Source organism: Cnephaeus nilssonii, assembly GCF_951640355.1.
Source record: "Cnephaeus nilssonii genome assembly, chromosome: 13".
In the NCBI taxonomy this organism is placed as follows: domain Eukaryota; kingdom Metazoa; phylum Chordata; class Mammalia; order Chiroptera; family Vespertilionidae; genus Cnephaeus; species Cnephaeus nilssonii.
The window spans coordinates 56,485,669-56,499,520 of record NC_137084.1 but is presented as its reverse complement, the minus strand read 5'-3'; the positions used below and the strand labels follow the sequence as shown (position 1 = coordinate 56,499,520).

At 37.2% G+C, this 13,852-nt stretch overlaps 1 protein-coding gene and 1 pseudogene across 5 annotated transcripts in view; both read left to right on the top strand.

The window, feature by feature from the left end:
• Positions 1-13,852, top strand: part of NOX4 (NADPH oxidase 4) — a 168,251-nt gene extending 154,399 nt beyond the window's left edge. For all 4 annotated transcript variants that reach the window (XM_079787431.1, XM_079787432.1, XM_079787434.1 and 1 more), the window contains exon 18: positions 6,339-13,852. In XM_079787431.1, the coding sequence (XP_079643557.1) occupies positions 6,339-6,459 (121 nt within the window). In that variant the 3' untranslated portion in view covers positions 6,460-13,852. The remainder of the gene's footprint in view (positions 1-6,338) is intronic.
• Positions 380-3,491, top strand: LOC307109265 (glutaredoxin-3-like; annotated as a pseudogene). The gene has a single exon. The product of its transcript is annotated as a glutaredoxin-3-like (transcript).

Genomic DNA, 13,852 nt, shown 5'->3' with positions numbered 1-13,852 from the left:
AGCCACGGTGAGAGGGGCCAAGGCAGAGGCTGTTAGGGGCGATTAGGCTGACAGGGAGCAGTTAGTGGGGGACCAGGCCGTCAGGAGGGCAGTTAGGGGGTGACCAGGCCAGCAAGCAGAGGCAGTTAGGGGTGACCAGGCCAGCAGGGGACCAGTTAGGGGATGATCAGGCCAGCAAGCAGAGACAGGGGGCGACCAGGCTGGCAGGGGAGCAGTTAGGGGGCAGCCAGGTTGGCAGGGGAGCAGTTAAGGGGTGGCCAGGCCGGCAGGGGGGAAGTTAGGGGGCCACTAGGCCAGCAAGCAGAGGCAGTTAGGGGCAATCAGGCAGGCAGGTAGAGTGGTTAGGGGTGATCAGGCAGGCAGGCGAGCGGTTAGGAACCAGTGGTCCCAGATTATGAGGGGGATGTCCAACTGATGGTTTAGGGATGGGGCCTATAGGGATGGGGCCTAAACCATCAGTCGGACATCACCCAAGGGGTCCCAGATTGGAAAGGGTGAAGGCTGGGCTGAGGGATCCCCCCACCGTGCATGAATTTCGTGCACTGGGCCTCTAGAAATATATAATTCTTCAACTTAGTCTTTTTCAGATACACCATATATTGTTCATGAAATGTTTATGGCATTATACCTCAATACTATTCTAGAATATGGATGATATGAGCATTACTATCCTGTATGGATATGTAGGTTGTCTCCTGTCTTTTAATGTGACAGTAATTATCTTTGTACATACGTTCTCGTGCCCATCCGAGAGTATTGCAATAGGTTAGGATCCTTAAAATGGAATTGCTGGATCAAAGGGTGTGCACATTTCAATACTGTCCTACCAAAACGCAAAACAAAATCAATTTATACTTAATTTACTTTGCACTTGTGTATGAGAATGATTCCTTCCTTTCATGACTTTTAAATTTGGAAAATGAATATGACAGTATTATATGATTAAGGAAGGTGAAGGAGCTTTTGAAGTAACCTTGCCTTCATCATTATTTTACAAATGAAACTAGGATCCTAAAAGATAATGATTAGTTTAAAGCTATGGATAATGAGTCAGAATTCAGACATGAACCCATCTCATAGGTCGCCTTTTCATTGTGCTGATAATTTCTTCAGCTGTGTAGTAGTTTTTTAATTTGATGTAGTCCTACTTGTTTATTTTTGCTTCTGTTGTTTGTATTTTTGGTGTCACACCCATGAAATCATTGATTAGACCAATTTCAAGGAGCTATTTTTGTAGGTTTTCTGTGATTTTGATTGTTTTATGTCTTACATTTAAGTCTTGAAATCTTTTTGAGTTAACTTTGTGAGTGTATAAGAGAGGGGTCCAGTTTCATTATTTTGCATGTAAATATTCAGTTTTCCCAGCACCATTTATTGAAGAGACTATCTTTTCCTCTTAGAGTATTTTGACTTTCATTGATTGGGTTTATATCTAGCAATTTACTATTGCTTCCTTTTATTTGTTCTTTCTTTTCTATTTTTTTTTCTTTCCATTGTGTACTTTCTTTTGGACTGAGTATTTTTTATGATTCTGTTTTTTTTCTCCTCTAGTGGAATATTACCCATACCTGTCTGTTTGTTTGCTTTGAGTTATTACTCTAAGGCATTGTTTTCCAAACTGCATTCCTTGGATCCATATCACCTGGGAACCTGGGAATTGTTAGAAAAGAAAATTCTTGAGCCCTATTCAAGATCTGCTGAATCTAAAGCTCTAAGGATGGGGCTCAGCTATCTGTGGTCTGTGAAGTTGCTCAGGTGATTCTGATAAAGCTGAAATTGGAGAAACATTGTTTTAGGTTTACAGTATACATCATTATCTCATCACAGTATACTTCAGATAATGTTACACCATTGCATGTACTTCCAGTATCCCTGCATCTTTTTGGCTTTTGTTCTTATTCGTGTTACTTCCAAATTTGCTTTAAACTTCAAAATGTATTGCTATTGCTTTTGTTTTAAACATCATATTTTAAAGAGATAAAAATTAGACAAAATATACATTCTATTTATTCACTGATTCACCATTCACCATTTTGGTCCTCTTAATTTGGGTGGTGGAGGTGGGGATGGGTGCAGTAGATTCAAATTTCCCTTTTATTTTATTCTCCATTCTGAAGAATTCCCTTCAATATATTTTATAGTGCTGGTTGGCTGGCAATAAATTATCTCACCTTTTGTTCGAAAGTTTGTATTCCATCTTCACTTTTGAAAATTATTTTTGTTTGGTATCAAATTTGCTTGGTATAGAACTGTCTGGCAGTAGCAGTGTGGTGACTGGGTGGCTGATGCCACAGTGGCAGCAGTGAAGGTCATCTCCGCACAGCAGTTTGAGGAGCTGCTGTGCCTCAGATGTCCCCCTGAGGTTCATTTTTGTCACCATGGGCTCCACAGTGTGATCAGATGAATAGTGTGATGGCAGGATTAGCCAAAGAATACCTCCAAGTTTCATTTGTGAAGTTGGAAGCTCTACCTGAAGTATCTAAAAAATATGAAATTATTTCTGTTTTTCAAGAATTCTGAAAAAAATTACTGATTAGATGGTGCACATGCACCAGAATTGACCAAAAATGTTCGGCGACATGCACCCGTGGGCACCTTCCCACCCAGTGGTCATGAGCATCCAAAGAAGACCTCAACTTTCACCTAAATAAATGAACTCATGCTGCTGCCTGCATGATGTTTATGAAAGGGACTCTGCAGGAGCCTCACTGTGGTTTCAGCAAGCAGATGGTGGAAATTGTCAACAAACACAATGTTCAGTTTAGGAGTGTTGGTATCTTCTCAGATGAAGAAGTTCATTAGGGCCTCCAAACCTACTTCAATTGGCCCCCCTCTCCCCAGCTCTAGGTTTCTGGCAAGCTCATGGGAGGACTTAACATAGTGAAGAAGCTGGAAGCATCTGAAGAACTAGATACAATTTGCCCCAAAGCTCCCAAAGTAGAGGCAAGGCTCACAGTCCTGACAAATAAAGCTTCTGTGATGCTCCATGCAAGGAAACACACAGGAAGCTAAATGTGGATTCAGCAAACAAATTCAATAGGACTGATACTGAAAACGGGTCATTTGATATACTGGAGGATGGAGAAGTTCCACAAGGATTGAAAACATATTCCAATTGCCCAATCTACCTTCAGCTGTATGTGAAAGGGGAGCTTGGAGGGCTGAACATGGTTAAAGACCTGAAAGAAATTGGTGAATTGATGCTGCCACTGGAAGGACAAAATAAATGTAAAATGTGGTACCCAACTAGTGCAGGGAATAGTTACAGTGGACCAGCTTATGAGTCAATCCTCAGACATGGACGAGGAGGAGAAAAGCCTTCTTCCCCAGTCTGGCTCTGTGTACCGCAGAAGGTTGTGCTAAATAAATGTATGCTATGTTTTGTTCCACCAAAAATAGAATGCATTAAATATCTTCAAATTCAATTTTTTAAAAAAGAATTTGCTTGGTATCCAATAGGTGACATTTTCTTTTGTCTTTCAGCACTTTGAAGATACCACTTCATTGCCTTCTGACTTGCATAGTTTATGAAAAGCTGTTCATCTTTCATCTTTTGCTAATTATTTATAATGCGTCTTTTTCCCCCTCCAGCTGCTTTTATATTTTTCTCTTTGTAACTGGCTTTCATAGTTTTACTATAAGTTGCCTTATGTAGTTTTCTTTTAGTGTATTCTCCTTGGGGGTTCATTAAATTCTTATTCTTGAGTCAATGTGTTTGTTTTCATTCAATTGGGGGGGAAAATTTATCAGTTACTCCTAAATGGTTTTTTTTCCCTTTTTCCCTTCTGTCATCTGTCATTGTTGGGACCACAGTTACATATAGTTTAGACTAGTTGATATTGTCCCATAGGTCACTGAAGCTTTGTTTTTTGTTTGTTGTCATCATTTTTTTTAATATTTCTTTCTCTGTATGTTTCCATGTTGATAGATTCTAGTGCCGTCTTCATGCTTACATATGTTTTCTTCTTCAGTGCCGAGTCTTCTGTTAACCCATAGTATATGTATAATTTTAAATACTGCCATTAATCATTGCAATTTCCATGTAGGCCTTTAAAAACCTTCTATTTCTCTTCTCATTATGTTGATTTTTGTCTTTAAACATATGAAGCATGATTCCCATCATTGTTTCAATGACCATGTCTGATAATTCCATCATTTCTACCATTCTGGGCCTTTTTCTATTGACCTACCTTTCTCCTTGTATTAGTTTGCTAGAGCTTCCATAACAATATCCTGAAGACTAAATGGATTAAATAGTAGAAATTTATCTTCTCACAGTTCTGGGGGCTGGGAATCTAATATCGAAATGTCAGCAGGGTTGATTTCCTATGAGACCTCCCTCCTTGGCTTACAGATGAGCACCCTCTTATTGCCTCTTTACATAGACATTTTTCTATGCATGTCTCTTTGTATATCCATATTTTCTCTTCTTATAAAGACACTAGTCAAGTTGGGTAGGGTCTACTCTAACAGCCTCGTTTTAACTTAATCACATGTATAAAGGTCCTATCTCCAAATATAGCTACATTCTGAGGTACTGTAGGTTAGAGATTCAACATATGAATTGGGGTGGGACACAATTCAGCCCCTAACACTCCTAGTTATAGTTGATAATTTCTTGCTTTATACATTCCTTATAATTTTTTATTGAATGCTGCACACTATGAAGTTTAGATGTCAAATGCCAAATTTTGATTTATTCTTTTCTATATTGCTGGATTTGTGTTTGGCAGAATGTTTTGTTACTTGGGTTAAGTTTTTCAAGGATTGCTTTTGAGCTTTGTTAGTATAGGTCTAGAGCAGCCTGCAATCTAAGGCTGATTTCACCAATATCCACTCTACCTTTTTAACAAATAAAGGTACCTTTAACAAATAAAGGTACCTTTCTAGAACACTCACTACCCATTGCCCATGTATTGTATATAGATCTTGCCATTCTGGCTTGTGGGAATATGAATTATTCTCAAGCTTATATAAACTCTGGACTGGCTTGACATACTGCTCCCTGATAGTTCTTTACTGAGATTCATGTGATTTTTTTCCCCTCAGACATGAGCAAATCAGTATTGAGCCCAACACTTAAAGATACTCCTCTATAGATCTCCAGAGCTTCTTTCTGTAGATATCTCGTCCCTTCCATATTCTGCTCTAAATTCCAGCTACTTTGGCCTGCACAAATGCTGTTTGTCTCCTGAACTCAGGGAGACCACTAACCCGTGCTGCAGCCAGTGGCTTGCCTCCAGGCAATAAGCAGAGACAGTTTCTGGATCCCATTGTTTTTTCCTCTTTCTCGGGGTTCACTGTTCTCTTCTGCCTATTGTCCAGTTTCTGCAAATACTTGTTTCATATATCTTCCTTTTTTCAAGGTTTTTAATGCTGGAGGGTAAATCTAGTCCCCATTACTCAATCATAACTGCAGGGAAAGTTTTATTTTCATAGTTCTTTGATTTATTTTTCAAGATGTAAAGTTATAATAAAATCATTTTTCAGTATTTATTATAAAGTTTTTGTACCCATTTAAATGAATTCACTGTCTTTTTTTTCAGCACCAAGTATTTTCAGACAGTGAGGACATATTGTATTTGTCTAAGATATATGAATTGTTAATCATGTCTCAGGAAGAATTCCGGCAAGTCAACAAATATGGAAGAAGATTATTGTGAAATATTTGTCATTTTCTGGGATTTATTTAGACTATTTGTTAGGGATATGTATAATTTATCTACTAAAATTTTATGTTAGCAAATAATAAAACCTGCTTGGCATTTGTTATAATTATTGTAGTGCATAAGTGAAAGAGAAAATGTATCCAGATTAATGTTTTTTTCTTTCAATGAGGATATAAATCAGTAACTTAAAATTATCCTTTCAAATCAGTAATGCCTTTTCTTTCTCTTCTCAAATTCATCACTGCCCATGCACATTTATGGAACCTTTAGGAAAAATATATATAAAACAACTATAAGAGAACATTGACATGATCTAGTGTGGATGAACATTTATCAACTGCTGCTGTTGGTGTAGTTTCTGTCCTCACCAGTGGCATGTAATGAAAAGGTTAAGGCAGATTGCTCACTCTCTGATAATAAGCAAATATGTGCTCAGAGTTACATTCTTTGAATTATCCTGAATTCTAGTATGGAAAGCATGAGGTAAATAAAATATCTCCTGGGTGATTATCTACATCTGAAAATAACAAAAAAAAAATTGTTTTTAGTAGGCCCAGCAGCAGGAAATTAACTTTGTTAATACCTTACACATGCTCATAAAGCGTACTTCTTGTTACGTTCTGCCAAATTTTCCACCTGATTTTCCATTTTCTCCCTCTTCCTTCCCAGGAAAACAGTTGGTGTGTTTTGCTGTGGACCCCGATCAATTTCTAAGACTCTTCGTAAACTGAGTAACCAAAACAACTCCTATGGGACAAGATTTGAATACAATAAAGAATCCTTCAGCTGAAAACCTGGGATTTAAAGAAGGAATGAGTGCAATTGCTAACACTTTGAAATTCAAACAGCTATCCTCTGCCAAAGAATAGCAAGGCTTTCTTATTTATGATTATTTAAAATGGAAATACAGAGAATGAGGCAAGATGACAGGTCACAGTACACCAAAGAGGCCCTGAAGAATATCTGATGTGATGATTCACTTTCCAAGGCTAAAATTAAAACTATTAGATGCCCACTGTTGATTTTTATGGCAGATTCAAGAACTCCCTAGTGAGGAGCTACACTTTCTCACTGTGAGGCTGATAGATAGCCTTGGTCTTCTTTAAATTGTTTTTGGTTGAACAAATGGAAGATTGAACAAAATTAAAAAATTCATTGAAACTCAGATTACATTTTTCACCTAAGAATAACAGAGTGGCTTTGATTTAGAAAAACTCCAGTCAAATATATTAGATGTTTTAAGATACAGCATAAGACTCTCTATTGATACGGGTACTTTGTGTCAATATCTAATTTTCCTCACTACTGAGCTAATACCTCTACTTGATGTCTTTAGACTTTATGCTGAATGAATCTTTTACAGATGTTGTATCTATTTTTATATTTCCCCCCCTTCTGTCTAGGGAAATCTTCCCTCCCTTGGCATGCATTAGGCATAATTATTTAATCAGTCATATTTACCCTCAATTTATTTAATCAATTACTGCTGCATAGTAATGAGGAAATATTATTGCTATAAATTATAAAAGGATATAGATCTAATAAGTTTTTTTTTCACTTTTCAGCATTGTGATCTCTGTTATTTTTCATTACTTTCCCCCCAACATAGTTTGTCTTAGTTTTCAACCTCTTTTTAAAAATACATTTTTACTGATTTTTAGAGAGAGAGATAGAAAGATAGAAACATTGATGAGAGAGGAACATCATCATCGATTGGCTGCCTCCTTCATGCCCCCTACTGGGGATCGAGCCTGCAACCTGGGTATGTGCCCTGACCAGGAATCGAACTGGTGACCTCTTGGTTCCTGGGTTGATGCTCAACGCTGAGCCACACCCTCTAGGCTTCAGCCTCTTAAGGTACTTTGTTTATTTGCACTTTGAAACCAAAGGGCATCATGTCTGTCAGTGGTCACTGAGATAGATACAAGATCTCTCTTTTGTCACACATTGGTTATGTTGAAGATATTTAAAGTATAGTCACATCCCTAATAGGAAATCTGTATTTTACTTCCTACACAAGATGAAATATTTCATTAGTTATTCAAGTTCAGAATCCAGCAATATCATTGCTGTACCATCCGGTATTCTGGGTCTCCATAGGGAATTATTGAGTTTAAAGTCATTGTTAGGCTTACTCTGTGTGATCCTATCAGTTCATGTTCCCTGGCCATTATATTGGCTCACAGGAAGACTCACTTCATTACCTTAAGAATTAAGGCATTTTTACAGTTTAGTGATTTTGTTTTGTCGACATTTATCAGTTGCTATCAAATATAGCACATTGCTGAAATCAGCACCATAACTTCTCTTGCCTTTGTTAAAATTTTGCATGATGTAATATAAGTTGATAGATGCTACTGTCATTTTTTTTTTGCTCTGATTTACCAATTACAATCAAGCATGTTGTACCATCCAGCATTGAATTCCCATAAACATATTACTTACAGCTATTTCTTCCTCTCTTTGGAATTCTTTCTTCTCCCTTCTGTGGAAGGTGAGTCAGAAAAAGACATGGGAAATGTGCAATGTTCCTGCAGATTTAGCTCTGAAGACATAGTTAATAAATAGTACATCTTGGCAACACTTTCTAAGTTAAAAATAATTTTCATAAAAACACATAATAGAAAGAACCAGTAAAAATAAATGTAGTACAGGCTTGATGTGCAATACTGACTCTTTACTGATCATAATTTATTGAAGTGATTATATTAATACACCTAATTTCACTAAAACATGTGGAAGATTTTTCAAAGAAGAAGTAATCTTTTGGAGTGAGTAGGTCTGCTATTCTAGATGAGCCTTTTTGCCTATTTTAAATTCCAGGTGATATTCAAACGTTGTGTTAACTTAGGTAATTTTTGCTTTTGTAGACAGGAATGCCTGTAGAGGAGAGTTATTTATGTTTTGTTTTGAGGCAGCCTTTCTCTCTAGCTAATTATTGTCACACAGGTCTTAAAACAGTAATTTTAGTGGCAATAAATGTTAAAACTGAAATGGTATCCACAAAATCTCTATAAATTTACTTTATCTTCCCAACAAATAAAGGAGGCAGAGTTTCTTCACCAGATAATTCAAGTTTCAGAAACATATATTTGAGTGCGAATCAGCATGAACAATCTTAGGGGTTTATGTTCTGGGGCTTGCAATGTCACTGGCTAATGGTGTGACTATGGCAAATCGCTTCTCACTCTAGGACTTCTCATTTGGACTAGATCAGTAGTCAGTCTTTTTAAGATAATGTATCTTTTTGAGGCCTTGATTGAAAATAAATATTCTGACATACATACAAAATATACAGACAATCTTGGTGGCCCACAGGCTCCAAAAGCCAGGACCCCTGTTTAAAAACCTCTGAACAAACGTATCATCATTATAGGTATTTTAAAACTCTACCTTTGTTTTCTTTGATTTCTTTTGGAAGTAACTATCAATTTTTATGGACTATACTAAGAAACTAACTCTGTGGACAGAGAATCCAATAGAATTTTTAAAATTATGTTTTTTATTGATTTCAGAGAAGAAGGGAGAGGGAGAGAGAGATAGAAACATCAGTGCTGAGAGAGAATCATTGATTGGCTGCCTCCTGCATGTCCCCCTCCCCCACTGGGGATGGAGCTCCCAGCCCACCCTGACCATGGAATTGAACTGTGACTCCTGGTTCCCGGGTCTATGCTCAACCACTGAGTAACACCTTTGGGCTCTGCCATTGCTATTTCATCTTCTTGGGTCTCTTGCTTTATGCAAGGTAAGGCTTTGATTTTACATATGAATAATAATAATAAAATAAATTTATACACACACACCACACACACATAAATTTGGGCCTTAGTTTTTTTTAATTTTTCTAATTTCAGGTTAAACATGAAGTGATAGTTTTTTCATGTCGTGACTTTAAATGCTAATTGGGTGACTGTGATTATACAGGCTCTTAAAACAAAGAAATAAAAGCAATGTAGACAAGGCATAGTCTGAATTGATTTACTCCATATACCCATGTTATTTATAACCCCCCCCCAAAAAAAAACACTAGTGTTTACTTGGAGCATTCAAAGCAAGTAATTGATTTAAATTATAAGGCATTGTTAAAGAGCCCTGACATAAATGGGCCACCATTGTCATCAATAGATGATGCTGATGCTAAAGGATGTTCATCATATTGAAAAGTAAAAAAAACAATAGGTAAATTTTATTTTCGTTAAGGGTGGTTTACTCAGCTGAACAGTGATTTTTCTAACAAGCCAATAAGACATATTTTCAATGCCTACTCATGGCAAACAGTTCCCTTTTCTTATGCTATCTAGAACACTTGCATATCCAGTTATATTATAGAAACATAAATGCTGAAGTTAGGAGGAGACTGTTATTTTGTAGTTGATGAAACTAAGGCCCAAAGGAAGATGGTAACTTGCTTCAAGTCATCCACTGAGTTTGTCACAGAGTCACCTGGAGCTCAGCTTTCTTATCTGCTACTGAAAGGTTCTTTTTCCTTCCCCATGAAATATACATCTGATTAGACACCTGTAGTACTGTTAGTTTGATTCTCCCTGTAAACTCTAGTGCTAGCTGGAAAATAAGGTAGTGAGTGTTAATTCCAGATTCATAGCAGAAAATCACACTCTTCTTCCCAATATATCTTCTGATTCTAAATTCATTAGTCTTATATTCTGCCTACTACCAGTAAAATCTATTTTCCTATATTAGTTTTAAAACATGACAATTGTGCTAAAAAGATTTTGTTCTTCAGGACTCTATATTGGAAATTTGTAATAGTATATAGTTTCTAGGAAAAGTTAATATTGCCATTTTTAAATTCAGGTTCATAGGCAAAAGTCATAACTTCACCAGCTTTCTAACCTCCCCAGGGAACTGTTGTTATTAAAACAGATGACTGTTGTTCTCTGCTCACATGACCATACCATGCTTCTTATTCAGGAGAAAAGAACCATCTTTTTGTAAACTAGTGAGACAGGAAATAAATGATGCCAAGCATAATGAGATCTGCATTTACTTCAACCACCCGGACAGTGAGAATTCACTGACTCCTTCTGTCTAAATCTCCCCTCCATTACCCCAGCAGCTTTATTCCATTCTGTAGTATTCTCAGAAGACAGAGTTGCAAGGCTAGCTAGATGAAGTTTTCCAAAGAAAAGACGCAGTAGAATTTTGATACTTAGCAAAGGGTCCATTAAGAGAGAGCAGAAAAAAAGGCCACGTCAATGAGTTGAAATTAGCAGAGTTAAATAATGTTGCTTTAGAATAGAGACCAGTAATTTTTTTAATGTGAACATACAGATTTTTATTGTTCCTTACATAAAACTTTAATTTTTGTTTATAGAATCTAAACATAGATTTCTACATACATCTCACACTATAGCAAAATCACTCCTAATCTTAATGCAGAGAGTTAAAATACAACTTAAGAACTGGTACAGGTAAGAAATGCCTCATAGGGGCAAAACTAGGAGGGAAAAAGGGGAGTCAGAGACAGAAAAATTATTTTAATACATCAGAACATGATAATGCCTTTCTTTTCATAATTTAATAGGTGCTCAAATGTGTGACAAGACTGGCTATTCCTCTGGTTTGGGGAAATGTAAAACAACGTGGCATTTGGTTTGTTTTTAGAGAGCCTTTCACGTTTTCTTTGCCACTAGAATTACAGCAGAAGCTTTCATCAGAATTACAATGTTCTTTGAGAAGTTGAGCTTTGATGAGCTGCTGGTTGACCTAGAGGCAACCCGACCTTCAGATGAGAAGCATCACTACATAACCGCTCTAATATATGTGGCAATAAAGGAGCGGAGGCTGCCGTGCATCGATTCCGCTGCACACGCCACCCATGAACACTGTCATGGCAAGGTCAGGTTTTTCCAGCTCTTCTCCGTCCACCCGGGGGATGAAACCTTCTTAATAATGCAGACACTGAGAAACAGATATTCTCTCTGTTGCATCATAACAGGGTATCTGTTCATCTGTATCAGCACATTCATGTGAGCCTAGTTATCAATTTAGGATGACTGTATATTTTATTTTAGTGGTGAGAAATCTCCACAATGCATCAAATGAGAGCCTGGCTTGCCTGCTAAAAAAATATATGGCAGCTAACACACTGGCCAGGGAGACAGCAGTTAAATCTTCCAGGTTTTCGTCTCCAGCTAAGCCCTAAAGGAATGTAAAATACCTTGCTGCACATATATTGGAATGTGACCTGGGTTGCACTCCCTGCTCTGTGTTTTGACGTGTTGCATAGTTAATTCTCCAGAGTCCCAGGGACTCTCCGGTTCAGGAAAATACCAGCTCTTGTGTCAGTGTGGTTTCTTTAACCACATAACTGGGTGCCCAGCAGATGTAATTACATTTATTAAAGGTGACAGTTATCTGCTTACCAGTGGCCAGAGTGGGAAACTGTCTTTATTTTCTTCTCTGTTCCATAAAATTTGGTTAAAATTCAGAGTTTGGAGAAGTAGAAATCATTTTGAAAAGTGGGAATGGTTGGTGGCAGGTTGCCAGTGTCATCATTTTATCCCGCTGCCTCCAGTGTGTGGCGTGAACAGGATCCTGGGTTAGAGATCAGACTTGCAGCCTTCACCCCTGCAAAGCATTAGACCACGCGCATAAAAAGGGGAATGCCATCAAGCTCTGCCTAACTTACGTGGAGGTGGTAGGGCAAGAATGTGGAGGAGAGAAGGAAAGGAGTGATGAAGAAAGGAAAGTTTCCTACGTAAAATACAGTATAAATCTTAATTGGGTTTTTGAAAACACCGTAAAAGTAAAAAAGTTATGTAAAAGTGAAAACACAGGTGTTTATGAGTCACAGTCCATTGTAACTGATTAAATTAGTATTTAATTGTTTTCTGAGCAAATAGAGAAGCGCCCACAAACAGATCAGCACCACTGATCTGTTTTGAGGTTCTGATAAACAAAGTTGCCTGTTCTGTCCAGTGTAACTGCCTTCTGAATTCCTTTTAAACTGGTTTTGGTCAGGCCCAGTGTGGCTAGAGACAGCTGTATTGATCTGTGAGAATTGAGCTAGGAATTGCTGGAAGGCAATATAACTTACCCTGCTTATTTAAAGTTCGATGGAGAAAAAAGCAGCTGTTTATGAGACATCCTACTGAGTTAAGACTAAGGCCTATATTGTAGAACTAGAAATAATTATAGAAAAGACAAAAGCACTGCATGGAAGCTATTTTTTTCCTAGATGGAAAAAAAAAAGAAATTGGTATTTTTCTTACTGTTGCCAAAGATCCTTTCCATTATGTATTTTCATCCAAGCTCACATTATTTTGTAGATATTTATATTTAAATTACGTGTGTGTAGGAAAACAAGAGAGGGAAACCGAGAGAGAGAGAGCGGAAGTGTGTTTACAGTGGATTGGAAGAAAAATTGCCTGAGTGAAAAAGACATTCTGCAGTGATGTGAAATGGTGAAATGACCCTTTCCAACGTTCATAATAAGCATTCAACCACAGCAGGTTTGCAATTGGAAGACCTGTGGTCCTCCATCGCAATGGGAGACGCTTGGCCACCCAGGTGTGCAGTTGATTCCTGTCTGGCTGGACGGAATTGTGAGTGCACTCCATGCGGAAGAGGAAGCCGGAGCTCAGATTCAGTACTTGTGAAGAATTAGAAAAAGTACATTTATTTTTATATGTAATTTTATTGTTGTAAGACATACTTTGTAGAAAACCTTCATTCTTTTTGGCTCACAGCACAGTGTTTAAAAGCTAAACAAATACAGGTTGGACAAATATACTTAAAATGTCCTTTATTATAAACTAATGGCGCACCTTTGGCCGTACTAATCAAGAATTTTCTCCAGAATTTGGGGAATGAATGTGCTGTTGTTTTGCTGTTTTTTAAATTACTGTTGTTTTGATACTAATGAAAGACTAAATGATCACACTAGACTTTCATGTGAAGACATTAAACAAGTAATTAAAAAAAATGTTATTTTGAAAAATTTTGAAAGTGGTCTAAATTCCAAGCATGTCAACACTCATAATTTTTAACTGTATTTGTCATTGGGAACTAAATAATTCTAATCTTTAAATTTAATACACTGTATTTGGGATTTTGGTTTGCTTTTTGGAATTCTCAAAATTCATACTTGTGTCCATTAAAACATCAAAATATTTGTACAATTTTATGATGTCAAATTATACATATTTTCTGCACAGAAA